The sequence below is a fragment of the Eleutherodactylus coqui genome, chromosome 13, assembly GCF_035609145.1.
Source record: "Eleutherodactylus coqui strain aEleCoq1 chromosome 13, aEleCoq1.hap1, whole genome shotgun sequence".
In the NCBI taxonomy this organism is placed as follows: domain Eukaryota; kingdom Metazoa; phylum Chordata; class Amphibia; order Anura; family Eleutherodactylidae; genus Eleutherodactylus; species Eleutherodactylus coqui.
In genome coordinates, this window is record NC_089849.1 from 94,542,711 (window position 1) to 94,570,360 (window position 27,650).

Here is a 27,650-nt window from a genome sequence, read left to right on the forward strand (position 1 = left end):
GCTGCGCCTGCAGTTACAAGCGCTGGCCACTATAGGGAAATCGGCTTGCACTCTGACCTCTCTGTATTTGCAGCGCTGACAGCATGCACCCGCTCAGCTGATTGGTGCAGAACTGTGCGTCCCGTACATTGGAATGGCTAATTAGCCTAATTAGTTTCATAAGTTCTATTTCCCTGTGCAAATGCCCAGGAATATAGTACATGCTGTGAATTTTTTGGAGCAGCGGCATTGTGCATGCAAAATACGTGCTGGTAAATGAACCCGTTGAAGTCAATGGGTTGTATTTACTGCGTGCGCAAATTTTTGGTGCGCAAGTTCAATCGTGTCAGTCTGGCCTTAGAGAACCTTCCAAGGCCGTTTTCTTTGCACGTTTTATTTTAATTTCTATACTTTTCACTGTATAATTCTATTTTTGTAAATATTATTATTTTGCTACTTTTTTACAGATACGCAGACCTGGAATGTATATATAATCAGCTGAAAACCAGGAAGGTGCGCAAGATGGCGGAGCTGCTGGAGAGAGTAGAGAGCAGCTACTTCCCAGCGTTCAAAGCCTTGTTCCGGGATGTTGTAGCAGGTAAGGGGATATTTACACCATAAGGCTGGGTTTACACGGGCGGATTTGCCGCGCAATTTCCGTATGGAATTTAACTACGGCCGCTAATCCCGGGATTAGCCAGCCTTGTGGACGAGATTTGTCAAAAATCTCATCCACACGAGACGGCCAATCCGTCACAGTAAAGTCGGGCGGATCCGGAGCTGCGGTGCAGAATTGAGATGTTGTGGTTGCTGAATGATTGCATACTTAAAGGAGTACTCCCATCTCCGCCTCGATGGGAGTACCTCTTTATACGAGGAGGCTGGGAGGACATAAACTGACGAGTACAGATGCACTTTGCTGTTTTCTTAACCCTATGGGAGCTCAGCTGTTTCCGTCACTCTCAGCCACCGAGTACAGCCGGCTGAGGGGCGTATTTTCATAATAGGTGCAGGTACCAGAGGTATGAGCTGCATTTATCAGACATTTATGACCTATCGTGTGGATATACCATGAAAGTCTTGATTGGAATTCTTTTTTTAAAGGGGTTGTCCAGGGTTAGAAAAACATGATTGCTTTCTTCCAAACATAGCGCCACCTTTGTCCATAGCGTTGCGTGTGGTAATGCTCTATTAAAGTGAATGGAAGCTGAGCTAAAATACCAGACACAACCAGTGAACAAGGGAGGCGCTGTGTTCAGAAGAAAACAGCAATGTTTTTCTAACCCTGGACAACCCCTTTAAGTAGTGCATACACATGCATGCTTGGCTAAGCACACATGTTTTCAGTGGAGAGAGTGAAGAAAGGGGCTGCCAGACCACTGTGGCAGCTGCTTATCTTCAGATACAACATAAAGATTGGGCGTCTTATTGCAACATGTTCTTCTTTCTTCCAACGTAATGTCGGGCGAGAGTCAGAAGGCCCTATACATATCAGATAGTCGGCTGGTCCTGCCGATATCACCAGGCTCACACAACTTTTTTTCTAATGTGAGACCGTAAGTCTCGTGGAATGTCCACAACGGGACCACACAGAAATTCTGTGAGATTTCGGCAGCTTGAAGTCCCACGGGTTTTCAAGCGGCTTTTTCCACTTCGGCCAGCTGTTCCTCGTAAAGAGGAGAGATGGCCTCAGCGGAATCGTCGAGAGGTAAGCCGTCTGAACTCCAGATTGGCACTAATACATGGTAACAAACTCAGAACTGAAGAGACACCTGTGCCGCCCGTGCGCCCAGTTCAGACCTGTAACCCCAAATATCTGTGTTCTGTCTTCAGCTCTGTCCGAGGCGCAGGATATTAACCTCTATCTGAAGCCCCTTCAGAGACACTTTGAAGAATTAGAGAATGTTGAATTCAATGAAGTGAAACCGATGATTGTTCCTCTGATGCATCTGCTGTGCCTGGTGTGGGCGCAGTCCAAGTACTACAACACCCCCGCGCGAATTATCGTCTTGCTGCAAGAGGTCTGCAACCTGTTCATCCAGCAGGTACATCTATATCATCCAGTAGTTACATGGGATTTCTAGTATAAAGGGGTACTGTGTTCCCACAACAGCAAGTTATCCCCTATCCACAGAGTAGCCCCGGGGACAGAGGAGGGTGACGCTCATGTGCACCTCCACTCCATCCACTTCAATAGGACCGCTGGAGATTGCCCAGAGCTTGAGCTCTGTCATCTCCGGGAGTCCAATTGCATTGAAAGGAGCAGAGATGCGAATGCCGCTCACACTTCAAGACACACGGGGGCTCAATTCTTGGTGTTGGTGGGGGTGCTAGCAGTCAGACCCTCACCAATAAGCAGGTTATCCCCTGTCCTCTGGTGGGACATCCCCTTTAATGTATTTAAAGGTTAATCACTCGTTAATACGTTCTGCTCTTTAACACAAGCTTTCTTCCAGCATATGAAGTACGAACAAAACTTTTATTACAGCATCCTTAAAAACATCCGCATAGAAACAGACTGAAAAAAGGGGAACACTTTACATGTTTCAAGCCTCACAAATCGGGCCCTTCCTTCCACACGATGTGGAAAAAGCCTGGTTTGTGAGGCTTGAAACATGTAAAGTGTTCCCCTTTATTCGGTCTGTTTCTATGTGGATGTTTTTAAGGATGCTGTAATAAAGGCCGCCTGCAGACGAGCAGGTCGGATCCGGCAGCGAGAAATCTCGCCGCGCGATCCGACCCCAGAGCCTGCAGGGACGAGCGCGTACTCACCCGCGCCTGGCGGCCCCGGCTCTTTGATGTGCCGGCTGCCGCGCAGCCGGCGCATGCGCAGACCGGAGCCGGCGGCCAGGTGAGTGCGTGCTCCGCACAAAATTAGAACATGCCGCGGTTTGTTTGCCGCGCGAGATTTCGCGCGGCCAAACCGCGGCCGTCTGCATAGGAGTGCGTATTGTAATGCACTCCTATGCAGACTTTCAGCGGCGGAAATCCCGCGGGAAATCCCGCGGCGGGATTTCCGCTCGTCTGCAGGCGGCCAAAAGTGTTGTTTTTACTTCCAATGAGTGCTGGAAGAAAGCTTGTGTTTCGGCATTGGATCCATCCGTGGCCGCGGCACCATGCTGCTTGGGAATGGTAGGATGGTGTCCGGTGGGGGGGAGCCGGCTTCACCTTTTCTAATAAGTGCTGCATATTTCTAATAGACTTTGTGTTACGATCCTTCACTGTTTTCAAGAGCCTGAAGTCTTGTCCTCCCTTCATATTTCCCAGAATGAGAGTTTCTTCTTCTTGTCTCCAGCCTAGACAATCATCTGGAGGTGATAACTTGGTCTTCAGACTTTTGATTTTAGCTCACCGAGGATTATCTAGAACACATTTGTTAAAATCCAGGCTTGCAAGTCTAATCCGTCCCGTCACATCACTTTATATGGCCCCGGCGAGGTCCAAATGCAGAAGTACTGGCTCTTCACTTTCCCCGCATGATGCCGCCAGAGCTCGGCATAGGGGGCAGCGCCAGCACAGGCAGCAAGTGCCATCTTAGATTCTGAGTTCAGCAACTCCTGGTGGTGGCACAGCTCCAAACCCCTACCCGGGCACCCAAGCCACCCACCAAGGTAGGAAGCTCAGTGCTAAAGAGATGTAAGGGAAGAAACCTCATAGTGCAGGGAGCTCCATGGCCGTGTAAGGAGTGGTTACATTTAGGGCTCATTCACACGGGCAGATGCCGTTTCAATCTATGAAATATGCAGTGTTTTCACAGACCAAACTTTGTGCCTTCACGGCATATTTGGACCTTCTTGCTTTATTGCACGCATATTCACTGAATGTTTTCATGTGCACAAAAAAAAAAAAAATCAGGGAGGTTCCATATATTTCTCCTGTCTACATGCACAGGCACTTGTGTCTACTTGTATCGTGTATTCACTGCATATTTACGCAATCCCATTGATTGTAACGGGTAATTGCAGTCCTTAATATGGACCAAAATAGGACATGCTGCAATTTTTCTTTTTCATGCTCATGAAAAACGCTTGTCTGAATACCCCAATACAAATCAATGGTGTTTAAGCCGTCCGTATTACACGTATGATATGGAACGTAAATATGCCTGTGTGAATGAGCCCTTATAAACAGCTCTGTGAAGGCGACCATAATGCTGATGAGGCCCTCGGTGAGAAGTGTGACGCCCCTGATCTAGACCCAGTCCAGTTGTAGCAGATCCTCCACTTAAGCCAGACTATTCAACCACATTCAGACCATTGTAATGCGACTACATTCTAGTGTCCATATCAGTCACAAGACCCGGACCGGCCGCAGTTAAGGTGGGCCAGGCTTACATTAGTGTATAACCCTATGGACGAGGGATTTGGACTGGTTTTCAGCCTTTAAATGTAATTAGTGTAATTTTCCATGTCTTTGCTTGTTGTCAGTGAATGGGGACTATCCATTTTCAATGTCTTTGCAGGCAGGTAAGTGATCACTGTATATGCGTTAGACATATTTCGGCTCCATTCTGTGCTTTGGTTTTAACCCTCTGTGGTCTGGCGCAGGCTTGGAGCTACTTAAACCCAGAAGACTTGTTGAAAGGGGAAACCGAAGAAAGTGTGGCCAGAATCCAGGAGGTCCTCTCCATCCTGCGACTGCTGATGAACGCTTTTGAAGAGAGCAGGGAAAAGCTGCCAAGCTACTTCAAAAATGGGCAAGAAGTGAAAATGTGGGATTTCCCTTCCATACTTGTGTTTGCAAGATTGGAATCCTTCATAAATAGACTGGAGACCATTGAGGTGAGTTACATGGAGAGGCTAGCCTAGGTAAAGCATGTAAGCCCTGATTCTCACACACTAAATACAATGCAACGCGTTCTCATAGACCCGATTTCTTTCAGACTTGTTCTTCCTAAAGTCTTCAGTGTTAGTTGGCTGTTCTCTCTTTATTTTGTTTTTCTTCTGGGTTTGGGGAAATGGGGCGGGTTGTCATCTCAGCCTCCACCACCAGGAGGTGCTGAGGAACTTACAATGTATCCCTTTGCTACATTCAAAAACAGGCCAGTTCTGGCTGCCCTGCTTACACGCAGATTTGTAAATAGTCCACACCAAAATTAAGCCTGCCCACCTACCAAAGTAAGAGAATGGGACTAAAAACTGGCAGTGGAGAAGGCGCAAGACTCCAGGTTAAAGCAAGTAGGAAGTGACCAAAGGTGTGGAAAACTTCTCCTTTTTATTTAATAAAGTACGTGATCAGCTTATGAAAACGCGTTTCGGGGATGGACCCCTTCATCAGCTCAGCTGGTATTTAAAATATACAAGCAATTGGTGGGTCCCAAAAAGGGTTAATAATAAGATCCTGTTTGCCTGTGTAGTGAGGGTCAGCCAGGGCAGGAGCAGGAGAGAACCTCGAAAATGTTTCAGGGTGGGCACACCTACTCAGTCGGGTGTCTTCCTTCTCTGCAGTGATGCCGTCTCTCGCTTGTCTTTTGCTTAGCATCTGTTCTAGCATCAGAGAAGATGCAGCAACTTCAGAAGCAGCCGCTCACCACACCAGGGATCCCTCCACATACTCAGGGGAGCAGAGAGAACAGTTAGGTCTGGCAGCAGCGGCATCCACGCCTACCTGCTCTGTCGGCTTCTTTTCTGTACTGTGGATGGATCTGGTGACTTCCTATTGTATGTGGTCATCAGAAGGTATACTTGCATGTTCCCATCATGACCTTACTGTCATTGATCCTTCTATGGGTCCAGAGTAGTAAAGGTCCTCCTCTCCAGAGACAATGGGATCTCTACCTAGAGACTCACCGGCTTAACAGGATCATTAACCAGTCCAAGTTGTGTTTTTCTTCATCCCAATGTGCATTCCTTTGTCTAGAGATGTAATTCTATAAGTATAGGGAGTGAGGTTTCTCTCCGATTACAAAGTCATTCTCCAGTCCAGAGTCCAAGCCCTCCGGTCACTGTCATTCTGTCTCACCAACTTGGTATAATGATCCTGGGCAGTTAGATTAATTACCATGCGATCGGTTCCCATTGCTCAGTTCCATTCTAGGCTCCTCCAGGCTGCTATCTCTCCAAGTGGGGCAAGTTGTGTCTTAATACCTTTCCTGGACCGACCTACTCTTCTTGCCAAACCACTTCAGGCTCCACTCTCCGCTGATCCAACATGGTGCTGTCTCTCTTCCTCCTAGCTTGCTGTCCACTGCCTGCTTTCAATTGATTGGCAAGAGATATTACAAGGTGGGTGGAGGAGGGTATAAGTCTTGGTGTTCCTATAAATGTCAAGAGAGCTGAACAGAGGGAATGGGGGAGGAGGAAATGAGAAACGCTGCCTGCAAGCCAATATTAAGTCACGCTTTTTACTCTGTTTTAGCTACAGAAATCACAGGTCCACTGCTCATGCTTGCTGAACTACAACATGATTTTATGTCTGTTTGTGTCTGTATCCCAAGTATTTAGAGAGCAGGATCTGTAGTTCTCTGTGTACAGTCTATAGACAGTTGACACCTGTTCGCAGCAGTCACAATCGGAGTTCACAATTTTGACAGCGGCATTTAATCTTGCAATGCTCCATCTTCCCAGACAGACGTTAATGCTACATCAGGGTGACTAAACCATAAAAATAAGTGACATAAGGTCTTTTTTTAATTAGAAAAAAAATGAAAAATTTAAGAATACCCCTTTTCGCATTTTTTACATAAGAAAACATATTTAGTATCCCTGCGCTCATAAAAGTTTGATCTGTTAAAATGATGCATAATTTATACCGCACCGTGAAAGCCAGCAGAAAAAAATACACAATACCAGAAATGTACTTTTTTGGTCACCCCCTCTCCAAGAAAAAAATGTAATAAAAAGGGACCAAAAAGTTGTTTGTACCCCACAATGGTGCTAATACGAATAACATGTCATCCCTCAAAAAAACAAGGGCTCACACAACCCCATCAACAAAAAAATAAAAAAGTTATGGCAGCCTAAAGATGGCGACAAATGCTGGGTTTTCTCACTTTATAGCTGTTTTTCTTGTATTGAATATCCTATTATTTTGTTGTATTTTAACTTTTTGTAAGCACAGCACCTTTTTGTATTAAAGCTTAAAACTTTAATAATCCACCTCCTCGCTTGTTCTGAACCTATAGCCATTGATAGGGTTAACCCTTTCATTGCAGGAGAACACTGTGTGAGTGTGGGCGGGACTCCTTGCCTATTTTCCACAAATGGCGGTGTGTATCTGGGGGTGTATGGACTGTGTTGGGGTGTCATTCATGCTCTGTTTACAACTTGAAAGGAAGGCGAGTTCAAGATTAAGTCAATAAAAATAGATTAACCCGTTGTAGTCGCTGGGAAAGTGCACATGTGAGGTGCGTGCTCACCCCCACATCCAGCATCGATTGATGGTCACAAAGGAGCAAACCTTCTGGGAACTGAGGGAAGCTGAAGCAAAGTAGATAATGATGGGGTGAGTATATTTTCCCCCATAGCTCCATATAGCACCCAGGGGCCCCTACAGCCTTGGTGCAGTTCTTCTTTAGCTCTATTACCCCCTTTCAATCACCCAATAGGTTCTTTATTGAGGTGGCATACCCCTCTTCTTCCTACATTGGAAAGTAGTCCCCTGTTGCTGGAGCCTTAACTACTGCAAATCACTCAAGATTGGCTTTTAATCCAAGTAGTACTAGGACCTCCGAGTTTGCATGGGACATGTTTAGCAGCTTCACCTCTGGGCTGGTGTGATCTGGTGTGCGGCTCTAAATAACCTGCTTGGTCTTCAGTGACCCGAAGCTGGACATGTTATGGGCAAAGGATTATTGACTTCAAAAGCAATGTTTTTTGGAGGGTGCCATTAATTTGTTGTTGACAAGCTGTGCTCCAGCTGTTTTACTTCCAGGGTGTGATTCATCACCAGCCAAAATCCACAAGCGGTGAGCCGGATTGTGAAGATCCATCACTACCAAATGCTCTTCGGCTCTTCCCATATGCGACAATCCCGGAACACTCTATCGGGATCACCCTCTTCACCTCTGCAGGTGTACTGATGGATTACAGTCGAATCGGAAGAGTTTTCTGTTAACTATTTACTTCCCATTATTGAATTCCAGTTAATTGAAACACAGGTCTAGCACTTCGAAACGCGTCACTGCTAAGTCCTTATCGCCGTTCATCAGCATCATGTCACTTCCCTGTCCGCAGTCTTGCGCCTGAAGCCTAGCTTTTTATCTTTATCATCACTCTTCTTATTCTGGCCTCCCACCATGGCATCTTCACTACAGCCCTTTTACTCTTGCTGGACTAGTTCATACACCTCATTTTGGGGTTGGCATGCTCTCCATGGTCGCACGGCAATTTTCTCTTTGTCTGCGTCAAGCTGTCCACTGGCCTCAGCACTAGTTGTATTCCCGCTTCCATTGTGGCCTGCAGTGTTGAGTTAGGAATGGCCGTGGCAGTAATAATCAGGACCCAGGCTTCATTGCAGACTACTAGGCTGCACTATTGGGAGCAGTGAGTGAAGCATTGTTTTTTCTCCTTGCACACAGAGCACAAGTGTACTGTGCCTTCTTCCCTCCCCTCATGTAGGGTTGGGTCAGGAATGGCCCAGCAAAAACAGTCCACCCACAGTATACATCAAGACTCAGGTTTTCATTGCAGCTTGCTCAACGGCGCTCCTCAACCTCCATCTTTCCCTGAACGGCGTAGACTAGACTTACACTGCCTCCCTTCTATTTCTGGCCGAAATCATCTCACTCTGTAGGATCAACCTGTTTTTCTTTCTGTAGATACCGCTGAGCCATTTGCAAACTACTACACAGTTCTTGCGAGCATCGCCCCCCCCCCCTTCGTCAACCCTGTAACTGAAGTTGCTATGCAGCAAGCCGCAATACCCCTTCCATAGATGGAGTAATTGTGTGGTGCAGATGACCCCTGTTGTGCTAGGTAGTGAAACTGGCATGCTTTTCCGCCAGTCACATTACCGTCTTTTTTAGGCGGAGTGATCGTGTTATAGAGATTACCGTATTCTTGTTTGGCTGTGTAATTGCAATTGCTACAGGCAGCCACATTATCCGTTTCTACAGGCAGAGTGATTTTGTTGAGTGATGGTGTAACTGGCCTCGCTACGCAGGCATCGTGACAATCATGCTGATTACCTTCTGTTACTAGATGGTTCAACCTACAGCGCTAAGAGCTTTATGGTACATGCACACAGCCGTTAAATATGCTGCACCCAAGATTTTTGGGCATAACTCTGATTGGACAGCACACGGATATCCAATGTATTGGGGACCCCACATTGACATGTGCTATTCTCGTCTGAAAATTGGACAAGAATAGGTCGCGCTGCGATTCTTTTTACTCAGTCTCTTCGTCGGACTATGCTTTCTTCCAGGTTGTCCACACTTCCCCATCTCAAGGAATGATTAGTCCAGCTCACAGGGACATCTATAAGGTTCTTATTGATACCTGTTTGTTATCTCAGTGAATGAAGTGACACAATGCCTGCTCTTGCACCTGAAAAGCCTTAACTGTTATCTCATATTTCGTCATCTCTGCATGGAATCTCCAGGTTCACTTTTTACATCCCTAAAAGACCTCAATGAAGCATATCTGTGCATCCCCATCTGTGACGCCAGTGCCTAAACTAATGGTGGCTCTCCAATCCAAGCCGCAGATCTACAGAGAAGTGCCCTCCACTGTTTTCTGCCAATTTCCTTTTTCATTTTTGAAAAACTGTAGTTTTTGTTCCTTTTTATAACAGGAAGGTTTTTCTTCTTGTTGTGACAGTAACTGTTCTCCTTCTGAAAGTCCAAGGATTCAGGATCTAGCAAATTAACTTGCTGTCCCTTTATTCTTTTGAATTGCTTTCAAGATTGATCTAGTAGTGTGAATTGGACATTCCCATTGACCTCACTCATGAAACTGGTCATGGGAATAATCCTATAGAAAACAGCAGTACTCCTTCCGCCTCCTTTTTTGGCAGGTAGCCTTTTTCTGGTAATTGCCACCATTGTCTCCAAACAGGCAGTCTTTTTTTCTTGGTCATCCATCTTCTGTACCATACTAACGAGAATATGGTCCTTCCTTGCCTTATGTTTACCACTTTAGGGAACGGTCACTCTGCAATTTGGATTTGGGTTGCTAATGATAAGAAATACCATGAAAACGCAGGGAACCTCCCTTTCTGCTGACGGCCCTTTCATCTGCTTCGTAGACAGTTCAGCATAGGGTCTCGCTCTACTGTCTCATCTTCTCCCCACACTTTACGTGACGCAGTTACCTGGTCCCCGCTTCACATATTTCCTAAGTTCTATGGTGCCTACTTTTGTAACCACTGGTGCGTCTCTTGGTTACATGTTTTGCAGATGGTGGTGCACAGATGGCATTTGCCCTTCTTTTCCTTCCCCTGTGGACTACTTTTGAAACTCCCAAGATCACAATAAGTGTCCTCCAATGACCTGGATGAGAGAACTGGATTTTAGTTACTTGGGCTGGTTTCACATTATGTTATGTGAATCCAGCGCTGGTTCCATCCTAGTTATCATCCAAAACTGTATGTTGACAGAAGCTAGATGGCAAAGTATGGGAGACTTTCTGAGATGGAGACCTCTACAGTCTACATCTCTCATACAGTACTTTCCATCCCCGTCAGTCTTTTACACATGATAGAAAATTGCTGTGTTTGGAAGATGGCAACCAAAACTCAACCAACATTGGCCTACCACACTATCCAGCCATCCTTTTTTTCGTCACATTCATTGGGGTACACAGCACTGGCGCAACCTTTCTCTTTTTATGTGCCATAACTACCCCAACAAGGGGTCTTGTTCCCCTCTGGATCTCTTATGGTGTGTTGGTTGTTGTAACCATTTAGACGTTTTCTCTGCTCCTCCTCTGCTTATGTATAAACGGATAGCTCCGTGACTGTGGGAGGGGCATAGCTAGAGGAAGGAGCCAACTTTTTTTTTCTTCTTGTCCACCTCCTAGTGACAGCGGCTATACCCAAGCACGTCATCTGTTTCCCCCAATGAAAATAGTGAAATAAGGGTTTTATGGTAATCTAAAATCCAGTTTTTCCAAACATTCGAATTCTCTGCATTTTTCTTTACATTCAGAGGCTGAAATCCCCCCAACATGCCATATAAAGAATGATTCCGTACCATCATTGGTAATATCAAGCTGAATTGGGGTTACCATTTAAATATCGGGGCGCTAAAGGCAGTTGCAGGTCACAAATGGGAGTCTGCAGTCACTTTCTTCAGACATCTTTTAAGGAAGACTGAAATTCCCTAATTTGTAGAAGATTGACCTTCCGCTATACGAATAACCCCTTCTCTGCCAGAGCCAGTCAGCCGCCTAATGCCATAAATCCAATTTTCTGCAGAGGTAATTACGTTCTGGAGGGGATATTTTTAGAGCCGTGGAAGCGGATTACAGATGACCTCACTGCTGCTCCTTGTATTATTGGGACGGTAGCGAAGCCAGTGACGCACGGACCGCGCCACAGGTACTATTTAGCCATTAGTCCTAATCATTAAATTAAAACAAGTGACCTCCCCTGCCTTCCTTGTCAGCGCCGCTCGGAAAAACAGCTGTGTGTCATTATCACTTCCATCGCAGTCCATTAATACGAGAGCGCGGCGGTTGTCTGCGCCAATTCGTAATGTGGAGGCTTCTATTCTGAGACTATTGTAACTCCCACCCGAAATCTATATAGTCATTGGGTGACCATCAATATAGCCGGCTTCAGGCTAGATTCACACGGATGTATTTGCGTGCACAAGATTTACGCACACAATATGCAGATAATAGAACGGACTGATATTAATGGGTTTGTTCACGTGAACGGATTTTCATGCACATTTTGTTCGCGCAAAAAAAAGCATCAGGCTCCGTTTTTCTGCATATTTGCGCACCACAGTTTCCCATAGAGGTCGATGGAAGGTGCGCAAATATACGTAATATCGTCGTGAGAAAATCGCAACGTTTTCCAGAATTTTGTGCTTCGGCGCAGCTTTTTCTCACAAAAATATTCACTGCCACTTGTGATTTTTTTTTCACGCATTTTTTTCCGCAAGATTTTTCCGCGGTTTTTTAATGTGTAAGTCAATAGGACTTTCTAATGTTAAAAACATACTGCATGAAAATCGCAAGTTTGTGCGATTCAATAAAAAGGAGGCTCCATAGGGAAACATTGGACTTAGCATCGAATTAGTGAAAACATCGCAAATGTGAAGGAAACCATTGAAAAACATTAGTTTCATAATTCCGCACTTTCATTAGGAATCATTTTTGCATTGCACGCAGTATTTGCTGCGGAATCCGGAGGCGGTCGCTCGCTCCAGATTCCACAATTCAAATCCGCCCGTGTGCCGAATGATAATCGCTCGCCTGTCGTTCGTTATTCATTTTATGCAGGACTAAAAATCCTTGTTGGCTCGCTCAGTTACCGTTCAGTTTTAGCACCGATCGTTCAGTCCCTCGCAGTCACCCTTAGGGTCCGTTTACACCAAATGATTATCGCTTGAAGGACTGAACAAGCGAATGATGTCGGACTTCCTGCGGGCGACCTGCTTATAGTACAGATACATCGTTGGCTCAGTCACACATTTCGTCTTTCCCATTTGCTGTATAAGTGAGGCCTCAATCACACAAGCGTGGACTTAGCGCAGAATAGACGCGTGAAAAGATCACGTCTAATAGAACCAATGATCTCTTATGGAAGCGTTCACGTAAAGGAAGACTACTCCGGACTACGGCAGGTAGCTGATGAGTTGTGTTGCCGGGCATCAGAATCCAAACCAATCCGATATTGATGACCGATCCTTATCAATATTATAGTCCGGAAAAACACCTTTAAGCTGTTAGCGACGCTGGAGGAGGGTGGGCAGCGCTTCAGCATCAGGAGGAGGAGACGCTGAGCAGGAAGGGCTCCGGCGGCGGCACGACAATGACCATCGTGCTCTTTCCTCCCAGGTACACGGCGGCTGAATATAGTTTATCGATCTTCGATCCGTCTCCCGGAACACCTTTAGTAAGATCCTCTGTCCTCATGGCTGGGAAGGCCCAGATGATTGTTACACGTTTCTATAATATTGAAATGCTAAACATTTTCCTAATATACGCTGCGTAGGTTCATCATACAGAAACTCACACTTAGGGCTCCTTTCCACTGGCGATAACAATATCGCTGCGAGAAAATCGCGATGTTAAAATCGCATCGCAATGCTGCAAAAAATCGCAAGCTTTTGCGTTGCGATGCGAGAATCTGTTTTGCCATTGCACTGTATGGGCGACAGAAAAATGCAAATCGCTGAAACAATCCCCCTGCTGCGATTTTTAATCCTCGCATTGCAGCTTGCCCTTAACCATCGCTAGTGGAAAGGCTGTCATAGAAGAACATGTGCAGGACTTTCCTGCGAGAGCTCGCACTCTCGCTTCGCAGCGAAAATGCGCGATTATCTCGCTAGTGGAAAGGAGCCCTTAGAGAATTGCATAATAGGCATGCTGGAAGTTCTCCATAGCTAAACCCTCATTAAGAAAATTACATACAGAACAGTCCCATAATATATGTGCTGCAGGTTCACCAATTGTAAAGTCTCATTTCGAGAAATGCATTTGTAACTTTTTGAAATTTAGATGCTGACATGCCAAAAATCATGGGATAGCAGTATGTAAATTGACTATGAAGTGGCATTAGTTCAGGTGACAGCTTAGGAATGCCCACACCTCTATAGGTTGTGAGGGTCTGTCTTGTGAGGTTGAACGCTGGCCAGCGTGCTCATTACAAGACTACATGAATTATTCGAGCTCGGACAAGGCATTATCAGACAGAGGGGACATTCCATTTTCACAGTATCACATGTGTACCAAGAAAATGTCATAGATGGCATTACCATCCACAATGGCTGCCCACAGATGCTTAATGATCATGATTGGAGGCCTCTGGCTAGAATTATCTGTGTCAACAGACAAGCGACTCTGGCAGAAATCACATCCATATTCAATACAGAGGTCCCCATACGCATATACTGAAGGTCAGTGCAGCATTCTTTACCTCCCATAGCATATGGAAGGAGAAGCCCCAGCAGAGTGCTTCTGTTAACAGCAGCGCCTCATGAGGTTGCTAACTATACTCAAGAAGATTGCACATGTAGCATGGTCCCCTGGGCCACGGTACCAGTTCTTCCAGGCTGATGGTGTGGTTTATGTGCAGTGCAGACTCCATAAAGCTACGAATCCCAGTTGTCAACAAGGCACTATGCAGGCTGGTGGTGGTTGCATACTGGTATGGGATGTGTTCCTATGGCATAGGCTGGGTCAACCGGTCCACCCAAGCACCATTGATACATTTCACTGCTTGGTGACCATTTGCAGCCGGTCATTGACTTCTTGTACCCATACAATGATGGAATACTGCAGCAGGATAATGCACCGTGTCATTGGGCCCAAGTTGTCTAGAACTGGTTCAAGGAGCATTCTGGAGAGTGCCTACAAATGGTGTGACCTACGTGTTCACCCGACATGAGCCTAATCAAGCATTTATGAGATGTGGTGGAGAGGTCCATTGGCATCTGAGATCCTGCATCTACAAATAACACAAAAGCTATGAGTGACTATGCAGACAGCATAGCTCAACATTCCTCCAGACATCTTCCATCCACTTATGGAATTGATGCCATGTTGAGTTGATGCCCTATGCTGGGCTAGAGGGAGTCCTATTCAATAACAATTCCTGTTGTTTTGTATTGTTGCTTTTTCCTCTATATATCTCTACTCATAGACTCCACATGTTCATCTCCCTCACATATATCTTCCCGTAATGTGGGCTTTAAACAGGAAAAGACAAATCTGTCACGAATAGGAGAGAGGGGACCCCGACAGATCCCGCCTCTATCAATAATTTGTCACAGATTGACTATTCCGAGCGTCTCGCCGCTATGACAACATGTCACAGCCGAGCCTCGATCAATCAGTCTAGAGGGATTGCAAGCTTGAAGTCGTTAGAATACAGGCTGATTTGTACCCAGCTTTTTCTGGGTCAAATCCCCACCTGATGCGGTTTAATGCACTCCTGCACCCTACAATGCCATGCACATGCACGCTGCCACCGCCAGCTTGTAAGTCACCAGTAAGCTGGAACCCAGACTATGAATTATGAACACTATCTTTGGAGCTATGGTTCGTTTTAAAACAGACAAGGCTTAACTAATAAATTGCAGATTTATTCTCGAAAAAAACTAGCAGTGCAAAAACATACATTTATATATATACAAAGGATATACAAAAAGGTTGTTACAAGGGAGCATAGGGGTATACAGGTATACACAACAATATTTTAGAATAAAACAAGGAGAAGAATAAAAGCAAGATACCAGACTGGATATCTGTCTAAGTCCTGGTCTGTGCAGCGTCACTGAAGCAATGGGAACAGCCTTACGCTGATGTGTATCTCTGAAGTCTGACAACAGTGGTCTGGGGAGCCCCGAATCATAAAGGATCCCTCAATACACACCTTTCCCTGCCCCCTCTGATGTCCTTCAGGAGGGTTGGGCTGGGGCCATGCACCCCTTGTGGAAAAATCAAATTCCCCATTTTTCCCATATCTCCGCAGAAGATTCTCAGTTAAGATTTTATCTAGTCGGTGATTCTAAGCTTGACACGTAAATTATGCCCAGGTACGCGTATACACCCTTCTGGGCATTTTGGCCTTTGGACCTCCATGTGTTTAGGTGCGTTTCGTTCAGCTGGCCCGCCTGATTCTGAAAATATAGTTAATATTGGACTGGGACCTTCATACGTCCAAGAATCTTTATTAACAAATTTTCCTTTCATTTAACTGTTGGTGCCTAAACAGCTGGGAGAACTTGGCCCTAAATGATTCAAACAATGCGAATTCCTCATGCTAATCCTAACTAAGCAGACTATTGGTCAGACCTCTAGCATTAGTTACCATGCAATTTAGAAGATTTTAGTTGTTTTTTATACTACATGTATCTCTGCCAGTTCTAGCTCTACTAACCCCTCCCATCACTCCACCTCCATTTTTTATTACTCAGTCCCAGTTCACTGTCTACACCATCTTCCCCTATATCTCTCTGACCCCCCCTCCTCAGTCCTTTTTTTTAATTAAAGTATTTTTTATTAAACTTTTTCACCTTTTGCATATTTTAAAACATTTTTTTTAACAAATCTTTGGTTTCCCCTCCCTCCCTCCCCCTCCCCCTCTCACCCACCCCCTTCCCCTCACCCCCCTCCCTCCCCCATCCCCCCTAAGATCTCTCTCTCGATGTTCTGTTCTTTGGGTAAACTGTCTCTGAATGAACACAGTGTTGTGTTGTAAACAATAATAACAGTTCTTGTAACGTATATTTGTTTTCTTCTTTGGTCTTCGTGTTGCTTATCTTCTTGTTGTTTTCTTTTATTGATTCAGGGTTAGATTTTTTGTTGCATTCGAGGGGGGGTCATATTTCTTTTGCCCGTTGCCCGGTCTCTCTCTCTCCAATCCCTCCTTTCTTAACTTTTCCCTATTACTCCTTACCACTTTATTTTATTGTATATCGAGTCTGTAATTTGTTCTACATTTCCCAATAAACTTTATATATATCCATTACATACGTTGTTATGTCTTAGTAAATCCCCGGTTTACTGGTGCCTCCCCACACGGCTCACCACTCCCTATGTATTTGATCCAACATTACTGCTCTGGGCGTGTATCCATCTCAGCCATATGTCCTGATATTTTTGACTGGTCTTACGCTTAGTGTAAATACTCCTTTCCCACGGTAAAATTTGGTTGACCTTATTTTTGAATTCTCCCAGCGTGGGTGGTTCTTCGTCCAACCAGCGCTGGGCTATTGTTTTTCTGGCTATATACAATAGTCTGGCTACCGCTAGTTTTTCATGATCATCTAATGTTAGATCCTGTATGTATCCCAGAATGCACACGTATGGTGTAAAGTCCATACGTATGCCAAATGCCGCGTTAATTGCATTTCTTATTCCCATCCAATATCTGTGCAATTTCGGACATCGCCATAGCATGTGGATTAGGTCCGCCGTGTGGGTTTTGCACCTTACACATATCGGGGAGGTTCTCATTCCTATATTGTGTAAGAAGGCCGGGGTGCGGTACACTCTGTGTATTAGAAATATTTGTGAGACTCTGTGTGATTCGCTCAGAGATAGCTTGGGTGTCATTTGTAGGATTTCCTCCCAGTGCGACTCCCCAATGGGCCCTATGTCTGCCTCCCATTTTGCTCTTGTTGATAACGGGTTGTGTGCATTGACCGTGTCCTGAATATGGGAATATAGTACAGATATTTTCCCCGCTGTGGTGGTGGCTTTTCCTATTATGTCCGCTACTATATTTATTACCATTGTTATTTCCGCCGTGTTTTTTTCCGCTTGTATAGCGTGTCTAAGTTGCAGATATTTGTAAAAGTCACTATTGGGGATGTCGTGGTTTTGCCTTAACTGCTCGAAGGTTTTTAGTTCCCCCCCCTCCAGTATCTGGTCCATTCTCCTAACTCCCCTGTCTTTCCACCCTTGGAATCCTTTTAGCTTGTTGATTTCTGGCAGGTGCGGGTTATTCCATATGGGGGTATGTTGTGTGCAGTTTTTTATATCAAGCATGTTTCTGGTCTTCCACCATATTTTATGTATCAATAATAGCGTGGGGGCACTTTGACCGTTTTTTTTAAACGCTCCACGTTCCAGGGTTTCAAACAAATGTGATCCGTTAAAGAGATTTTTAAGGATTCTGAAACTAGCGTCGTGTGTTTCTTCTGTCTCCCATCCCCTGAGATGCTGCAGCTGGGAGGCCATGAAGTACGAGAACGGATTGGGCAAGGCTAATCCTCCCTTTTCTTTTGAATTGTATAGCAGTTCTAATTTTATCCTGGGTGTCTTCCCTCCCCATATGAGTTCTCTAAACAGTCCCTTGGCCTTGTGGAAAAATTTTTGTGTTATCCAGTGTGGGGAGTTGTGTATTAGATACAGTAATTGGGGCATCCATATCATTTTTATAAGATTCACTCTTCCTATGATTGTCATGGGTAGTTTTTTCCATATGTGAAGTTTTTGTTTCCATTTTTCCATAAGTGGTTCCAGGTTTATTTTCCCGTACTCACTGACCTCTTTCGTAATTTTAACTCCCAGATATTTAATTGTTGGGGTGCATTTCAGGGTTAATTCTCTGTTGGCAACTTGCATGTCTGGGGTGTCTATTGATAGTATTTCGGATTTGGTCCAATTGATAGCGAGTCCTGAGAAGGCCCCAAATTCTTTTATTGTTTGCATCGTGGTTTCTAAAGATTTTTCCCTGTCCCCTAAAAATAATAACATGTCGTCTGCATACAAAGCGATTTTCTCCTCCATGTTTCCTCTTATGAATCCCACTATTTCCTGGTGTGACCGAATTTTGCATGCTAGGGGCTCTATTGCAAGTGCAAACAGGAGTGGCGATAGTGGGCATCCCTGCCTTGTCCCTCTATGTAGTGGGAATGTTTCTGATGACCCCCCGTTGATGGACACATCCGCCTCCGCTCTAGCATATAGGAGTTTTACTCGTCTCTCAAATATTGGGCCACAGCCCATTTTTTCTAGTACCTTCCACAGGTATTGCCACTCAACGCTATCAAACGCCTTGGCCGCGTCCAGTGAGCATATGATTCTGTCTCCGATATTATCTACGGGTATTTGTAGGTTTAGAAATACTCTACGGATGTTCGTTGCCGTTGATCTTGCTGGTATAAACCCACTCTGGTCTGGATGCACCAAGGTGGATGCCACTTGTGATAGCCGCTTGGCTAAAACTTTTGCTATAATTTTGACATCCGCGTTTAACAGCGATATCGGCCTATACGAGTCCATCAACAGGGGGTCCTTTTCTGGTTTTAACAGAATTATTATTTTTGCTTTTCGCATTGTTTGTGGTAGTTCCCCTTCCTTTTCCGCCCCGCCCATGTCTCCAGGAGTTGTGGTAATAAAGTGTCTGCATGTTGTTTGTAAAATTCTATTGGGAAACCATCCTCCCCTGGGGCCTTGTTATTTTGCATATCTTTTACTGCCTCTTGCATCTCCTCCAAGTCTATTGGTGCATCTAGAAACTCTCTCTGTTCCTCCGTCAATTTATGTGTTCTTATATCCGCCAAGTATTCCTCGATTTGTTCTACCGTTTTTTCCAGTTTCGAGGAATACAGAGAGGAGTAAAATTCCCGTGCAATCTCTCTTATGGATGTTGCGTCCCTGACTATCTCGCCTTGTGCGTCTTTTAGTTCAATGATGTATGTGGGGCTAGTTTGTGCTCGGGCTATAACTGCCAGCATATGTCCCGTTTTTTCTCCCTCCTCATAATATGTCTGTTTCCTGAACCCATTTTTAGTGGCTGCCGTTTCTAGGACGTATTTATTAAGGGCCTCTTGGGCCTGTTTCCATAGGTTGAGTGTTGTTATAGTTTTCTCTTTTATGTAATTTTCTTCTGATTCTTTTAGTTTGTCTCGTATTTTTTGCCCTCTTTCTCTATGTCCTTTTTTTGCCTGTGTGATTTGCTGTATGTATACCCCCCTCATATATGCCTTCATGGCCTCCCAGCAAATCGTCATACTTGTGGTATCCTTATTTAATATGAAGTATTCCTCTAGTGTTTTTTTCACTATTTCCTTGTTTAATATGTTTAGCCAGTGCGAGTTCAGATTCCATCTTTTTTGGGAATGACTCACAGTGTTACTGTGCTGTATGTCCAGACGTAGGATGGAGTGGTCAGAAACAACTCTTGGTAGATATTCTATCGAGGTTATATATCTGAATATTCCCTACCGCTAGGTCTATTCTAGATAAGCATTGGTATGTGGATGAGTAGCAGGAGTATTGTTTGTTTGTGGGGTGCCGTGTTCTCCCCCTTCCTCAGTCCTTAGTATAAACGCTCCTCCAACCTTCTAGCCACCCAGCACAGCTGCCCCCTCCCCGTTGAGATGCAGCCCATCCCTGCAGTACAACCTGTAGCCAATAGCCCAGTTCTCTAGGCTGTTCAAGAACTGCATACATGGCACAAGTGTACACTAGACGGTGTTGTCGACCATGGAGCACATTTTAAATAGGGATCATACAGATAAAAATCAAGTAATTTATATAAGTGAAAAATAACAGTTAATAGATTTAAGTAAAATGAAAAAAAAAAAGGGTGGGGTGGGGTGGGGGTGGGGGGTTGGTACGGTATTAGCCCATAGAGCAAAGTGTGATTGTTCCCAGCAAGAGAAACCAAATAATCTTGTAGATATGGGACTTGTTAATGGCTAACAAAAATGTATGATATTACAGCAAGCTTTCAGTCTTCTATCTTTTGCCTGATGAAGCGTCAATAGAAGACCTGAAAGCTTGCATTAACATCAGGTATTTTTGTTAGCCAATAAAAGGTATCACATCTGCAAGATTACTTGGTTTCTCTTACTGAGAACAATCATATAGATTTAGGTGACGCCCTTCTAAAGTCCCTGAATCTAAAGTCATCCAACTTTAAGTCATACACACTTAAAACAACCACATGTTGCAAGCTCCCACAGTCGCTCTTGTGTTTGGTTTTAGTAGCTCTCAGCAACAGTAACTCATCTAATAAGTCCTCTGTTTGTAATAGTTCTATAAGAAGTGCTGATGTTGTTCTGTACAGTAAGCTCTCACACTAAAGTTTGTAACTTGTGTTTATCTCCTTAGGATTTATTGCTCACAGCCCTGGATATGATGAAACTGGAGAAAGTCGAGTTTGGGGGCATTAAAGGCAAAGTTCTTAGTCAGACAGTAGCTGATATGTACGAGGAGTTCCAAGAGATGTATAAAATGTTCACAGAGAGGACGTATGACTGTCTGGACACAGAGAACAAGGTGAGGACTGACTACTAATAATCTTTATATACAGTTATTACAAATGATCTTCACAATTTGAAACAGAACTCACATTTAATGACATTCGGATACAGAAATGTTATATCAGTGGAAACAGAAACTCAAAACATTTTGTTGCACAACATCAGAAATGTTCTCCACATCAGAGGTGATCAATTAAAAGATATCAAGGTCCAGGGAAAGTGACGGCCAAGGAACAAGTTCACTGTCGTGAGCACCTTCACGGCCAATCCATCTGTCTGGTAGTCGCCTCTGACTTCAGTGTTGCAATGGTTACATGCCTCATCCTGTTGAAAGAGGAAACCTGGGATTTCCTGTTCCGGCCGCAGAAGAAGAAGGGTCTGTACACTTTCCTACAGGATATAGCGCAAAACACATTCACCTTGGGGGAGTCACGCAAAATCTCCATGAAGGCATGTGGGTTTTCCCTCCACCAGATTCTGACATTACGTTTGGTAACTGTGCCGAAAAGTAGAAGGCGGCTTCATCACCAAAAGTTAAACAGCCCATGAAGCCATCGCTTTCCAATAGAGTTTGTATACTCTTGCAGAAAGAACTTCGCTGCACTTTGTCGTCTGCCTTTGCTTAGCTGCTTTACGTGATGGCCGATTGGGGCCCCACATCTTGCCTATCTGTCTGCCTTGCAGTGATGAAAGCATCCCTCTGCCACCGGTGAGCTTATTCAAGGTGAATAAAAGTCACATGAAGGAAAAGTGTGTACACGGGAGGATAATAAGCAGAAACTGGGGTGGGTTATACACCCTCCACCTTACAGGTTTGCAGTGATCTGCGGGCAACCTGTTGGCTTGATGAGGTTGTTATCGGAACCCTGATGGATCCTTCTGATTTCACTGCCTGTTAGAAATTGGTTATTGAGAAGTGTGTGCATGCTGATAAAGCTAAGTACACACAGCTGTATCAAAAGCAATATGTTTCTCACTTATTAATAGCATCATGATACATATATACTCCAAATGATATAGCAATAGAGATACATGCCCTTAAAGTCATAAGAACTCATGAGAGGCTCTAGTTTCTAATGATTAACATATGTTAACACCTTAAGGTTTGTGTTATTACTAAATCACGTGATTTCTAAAAAGGTTGGTGTGAGAAACATATGAAAAGATATATACAATAGAATACATATATCCTTACTCTAAGGTTACATTTACACACACAGATGATCGCTCAAAATTCTTCAGAAACTGACAGTTTTGAGCGATCATTTTGCATAGGTACTAGTGAGCTAATCAGCTAATCCTTAAGTACTTAATTGCATGTATTTAGAGAACAGCGGGTGGTCTGTTCTCCAAATACTTCGCTATTGTTCTCCAGCAGCACAGTGGCTGTTAACAGCTGTGTTATCAGCACGGCCCGCAGGGAACACAGCATGCGGTCTGTCTTATGTTATCGTCCTGAGGGACGAGGATTTCATGCAGACCTGCAGTCAGCGATGGACGAAAAGTACATGGTAAGTATGCGGTAGGCGCAGATTTACATACAACGATATCGTTCAAAAGATGGCTTTTGAGCGAATTCTGAGCGATAATCATTGCGTCTAAAAGGGCCGTAACAAGGTTCGAATTAACAAATGTTAATAAACAAGCAAACAAATGACCTTAAGAATTATTACGAGTCGCAGTGTTCTTCAGCTCTCATAGTCCTGTATGAAATGATTTTCTCAGTAAGAAGCAACGGGATTGTTTTTGCTTCTAAAAATAATGCATATACAAAGAAAAGCAAAATATGATTACATGACAGATCTGTGCTGTATGTGAACCTGGGAAGATTGAAAACCTCCAGTTTATGCACTAGGCTGCATTCAGAGAGCTGGAGGAACATGTCATGAGTATTTCTGCTCTTGCTCCATGTTTGTAGGAATTTGAGGACGATGTCTCGCATTTCCAGCTGAGCATTGAGGACATGGACAGGAGGCTGGGGACAGTCTTCTGCCTGGCATTTAATGACACTTCCGGCCTGGAACATGCTTTTCAGGTATGTGGTCCCCCTGATAGTCGTTCTATAGAAGGGCAATCACACTTGGTAGTGTCCGCACTTTCTGGGTTTGTCACCTGCTGTAACCGGATTATGGTTTTGGTTTGTATTCCAGCTGCTAGCTATGTTTGGAAGTCTCCTGGACAGGCCCATAATCGCACAGATTGCATTTGATAAGTACCCGCTGCTCATCACCATGTTTGAGGAAGAACTGGATGCTGCCAAAGCCATCTATGACAGACACATGCTGGAGGTGACAGAAGGTCTGTTACTGTGTGGTTCTACTCCATCCTGCCTTGTGGAAGAGGTTTTCTTATGTCCTACAATATGCCAGTTGTCCTGACGTATATTACATATGTCCTTGCTGTCAATTATATGACAGTTAGAAAGAAATTGTGTTCAGCAGCACTCACCATAACCCATAAGGGGGGGGGGTTCTTCCACTCATAGGGTACTGCACGCCTAACTGGGATTGAATCCTAATCCCAAAGATTTAACCAAATAAAGAGAGAAAATAGGCAGCAGAGTCCAAATCTTCAGGTGCAATAAAGAACTTGTATTTCCATCAGAACATCACATCATCATAAAGCACAGCGATGTTTCGACCGTTACACAGCTTGACAAAGACCATCTATGTAACGGTCGAAACGTCGCTGTGCTTTATGATGATGTGATGTTCTGATGGAAATACAATTATATGACAGTGTGATTGTTGTCAGTGAGAAAACCACATAATCTTGTAGATATGTTACCCTTTAATGGCTAACAAAAATTCATGATGTTACAGCAAGCTTTCAGATCTTCTATCGATCCTTCCTCAGGCTAAAATGGAACTGGTTTGGATGGGGCACATATATAAAATACAAACCCCTCTTGATTGAAATACAGATGTTCACACACTCCTGAGTATAACGTTCCTCAAATTAGGAGGTTGCCTATAACATAGGAGGGGAGGGTCCGGGAATATGGTTTTTATGTATAATCAGGAGTGCAATGCCCCATGACACAAAAAGGAACTTATCCCTGTAATGTAAGGAGCTGCAAGACCTGCTGACCTGTATGGACCGCAGACAGGATACGGATCCCCAACACACAGCAGGACTATAAGATCCTGGGGACATTCACATGTCCCACGTCTGATGTTGTGTACCTGATCCTGTGCAGTGAATGTCCTGTTGGGGGGCTTTATGTCGGGGAAACAGGACAAAAACTGAGAGCCAGGATGAGATCTCATCACCACTCAATTACAGAGGGAAAGACTGAATTACCTGTGGCAAAACTTTTTTGCGGTCACGGACACAGCATAGGGCAGATGAGAGTTATCATATTGAAGGACAATTTCAAGTCACAGCGTCACCAATGAATTTGGGAGTACAAATTTATGGTCATGTTTGATACCCTCAAGAATGGAATGAACCTCAGCCTGGGATTCTTGCATAAGTGGAGAATATAAAAGGTCTGAAGGAGGTCAAGTGGGATGTCCTCTTCCCAATCATTGTTTTTAACTTCATAAAAATTCAGAACCTGACTTGTAATAATGTTGCCATCCAATAGGTGGTGCTGCATCTCCTTCCATGTGCACGTTGAAGGAGAGATAAGACACATCCTAAAACTGTCAAATTGCTGAGCTCAATGGACTGATTAAGTATTTATGTCTCGGCTCAGTTTCTCTGTTTTAAATTTTGAGTGCAAAACAGTCTCAAAATTCTGTGTGTGAACATTTGTATTTCAATCAAGAGGGGTGTCCTCTCTGCTTTTGTATATTATATATGTGCCCCATCCAAAACATTACTTGGTTTCTGTCACTGAGAACAATCTTACTTTCTTCTACTGCCAATGCCGGATGAAACCCCCTTTTTTTCGTTTTATATGACAGTTGCTCACTAAGGAGTTCTTAATTTTCAGAGGAGGCCAGACTTTGCTTTTCATTCCCGGTCATTATAACAAGGCTTGTATAAAAAGTCTGACTTTGGCTTGAAGGAATGTTGCCTTTCAATAGGTGGCACTGTGGAGGATTTATTCCATCTCCCTTATTTGCATATTACCTAGAGGAGCGTGCATGGCCATTTGAGTCTCCTTACTTAGTTTATAGTATAGTTGCTCTCCCTAAGGAGAAAAGATAGCGTTTCTGACCGACTGTAAGTTGAAAACATTATAACTTGCGACCACCAAAATGTCACCCAAAAATAAGAGAAAATGAAGAGTCCACTTTCCGGAAGTAGACAAAATGGATAGCTGAATCTAAGCTGAAAATGTCTGGACATCAACCAGTCATACAGCCAATGGGGGACCTCAGAAGTGGATTTGGTGTTGTGCGGTTACAGACACAAACTTCCTATTTTTGTGGCCCTGTGGCTGGTCAGTGTTTGCTTTGTTCTTTGACTGCTATCATTTCACCAACTTTTAGAATCCCCACATCTCATGTCATTGATCAAACATTTTTTTATTTCTCCGGCAGGGTTTAGCCTTTATTTCCAGCTTTCTGCCTTCTCCATCCTCTTCCAATGACCTTTGTCCTCCAAACTTGATGTGAGGGCCGGAAGTTCCTTTTAATGTCACTCCACAAGGAGCTATGAATTTTATGAAAGTTTCTTCTATCCAAAGGGTGTCTTGGCAGTGTTTTTATTGCCATGTTCCCTTTTCTAGTGTTCACCAAAATCTCTCAATCTTTTGCCTTTTTCACTCTCTCTTCCCCATCCAGGGAATGCTTCCCACATCATCTGGACATAGTTGGAGTTCTTGAGATCTAGCTGCCTAAAGCATCCTCCTTTCATTGGACCAACTCTCTTTTTGTCAGCTGTGTGGAATACAAGTCTACACATTTGAGCGAATCAGGATGGCCATTTGTGAGATGTTTAATGCAAGGGCAGAGTGCTCACTTTGTGACTTGCAGATCATTCCACTAGAGCTGTGGAGATCTCTTGGAAAGTGTACCTCGGGTGTCTAGGAACCCTCTCCGCACTTTATTAGGCTCTCTAGAATGCACACTTACGAGCTTCCTTGGATGCTTCTCTAGGTCACAAGTTCTGCACGCAGCAGTGGATGTTTGGGTTATCTTCCCCTGTGGACTGTTTGAGGATGTCCCATGGTCTTCCATGTCCCCCAATGACATGGGGAAAAAAATGAAATTTTTGTTTCTAACCTGTTAAATCCTTTTCTTGCTCAGTCCACAGGGGGTCACAGCTCCCATTATTTATATATATATATATATATATATATATATGTCTTCTGTCGGTTTTACTGGATAGATTCCTCTTTTTCTCAGTTCTGAACCTGCAACAGTTTACCTTCTGTTGGCTTCTTTTACTTGTTCCTACTGCTTCTGTTCAAACTAATTACCTTTTTACTTAGTGTCTGCCTTCTAGTAGCAGTAGCCTACACCCATGGTCTTCTGTGTCCCACCAATGAACTCATCAGGAAAAGGATTTTACAGGTGAGTAACAAAAAAATCCTGTTTTTCAAATCTTTTTGTAGGATATCCACAGATAAACAAGAATATGCCGTTGGTCTCCGGGAACCTGAACTGGGCCAAAGAACTGAGAGAGAGGCTACAAGCGCCATACAGCAACTTCCGCCATATCACACACCCGTAAGTCTCCCTATATCCCCATGATTCAGGCCTCGGTACGTAAAACGTAGCGCAGACAAGAAGGGGTCATGGTTGCCCAGAGCAGCAAATCAATGAGTTCATTTATTTTCCCAATGGAACTTACCTGATCGGTTGCTGTGGGCTACGGCTCCACTATTGTGCGCACTGATGTTTTACATTATTTATGGCATGGCAGCCATCTTGATAATGCTTCTTAATGAATAATTGGGCTTCTTTTATCAGGTGTATGGAATCTGAGGAAGGCAGAAGAATGAAACAGAAGTATGAGGAGATGATGTCTCTTTTGGACCAGTAAGTATTGTTTTATGCCCTTGCCCAGTTCTGATGCTAGATAAGATTGGCTGTAAATTTTAATCTATTATCAGGAAAATTAGGTAACTACTAATAAAGCTGACAGCTAGCTCTACTTAGCCCTTAACCCTTTCCAATCCACTGTCTGACTTCTGAATACATTATGATTTAAGGCTGTACAGCTCTGATGTTGAAAGACATCCCTCGGGGTTCTCTTACTGTATATTGCCAGCCTCTCTGCTGACGGAGCCTATCCAATGTGTCACCTCATGCAGTACTGGCTTTAGCCAGCAGATAGCACTGTTGTATAACGGCAGAAAAAGAGTAAGCCCCCTTAGAAAAACAGGATACAAATTGTATTGGAAAGGGTTAATGGTAATATACAAGTTGCATAAGGGAGTGAAAGGGACTTGTTATTTGTATAGCGCCAACGTATTCCACAGTGCTTTCAGATCATTTATTTATTACCTCCCCAGCAAGCTGGGTACTCCTCGGAAGGATGGAAGGCTGAGTCAACCTTGAGCCGGCTACCTGAACCTGCAACCTTCAGGTCGTGAGCAAGAGCTTAGGACTGCATTCTGCTGCCTTAATGCTGCGCCACACAAGGCCCCTAAGTAGAAATATATGCATTTTCAAAGTCTGGAAAAGATTGGTCAGACTCTTGAAACTTAAAAGGAGTTTTCCAGACAGTGCCGGGCTTCACCAGGGCTGGAGAAGCCGCTACTCCGACTCCTATGTAGTGTCTGGCATTCGTAATTGCAGGCGCAGATCTCATTGAAATCAACGGGAGCTGCGCTTGTAATTGCAGGCCGGCATCCCATGGATTTTCATGAGAGCTGCACCTGCAATTACAAGCGGCGGCCTCTGTGCAGCCCGCCACTGACAGCCGGTGCTGCCTG

The 27,650-nt window shown here is 44.2% G+C and overlaps 1 protein-coding gene across 1 annotated transcript in view; it reads left to right on the forward strand.

The window, feature by feature from the left end:
• DNAH9 (dynein axonemal heavy chain 9) overlaps window positions 1-27,650 on the forward strand; it is a 313,610-nt gene that overhangs the window by 31,145 nt on the left and 254,815 nt on the right. The window contains exons 4-11 of the mRNA XM_066587296.1: window positions 447-577; window positions 1,813-2,024; window positions 4,527-4,760; window positions 20,664-20,831; window positions 22,734-22,850; window positions 22,966-23,113; window positions 26,325-26,439; window positions 26,683-26,751. Coding sequence (XP_066443393.1) covers window positions 447-577; window positions 1,813-2,024; window positions 4,527-4,760; window positions 20,664-20,831; window positions 22,734-22,850; window positions 22,966-23,113; window positions 26,325-26,439; window positions 26,683-26,751 — 1,194 coding nt within the window. The remainder of the gene's footprint in view (window positions 1-446; window positions 578-1,812; window positions 2,025-4,526; window positions 4,761-20,663; window positions 20,832-22,733; window positions 22,851-22,965; window positions 23,114-26,324; window positions 26,440-26,682; window positions 26,752-27,650) is intronic.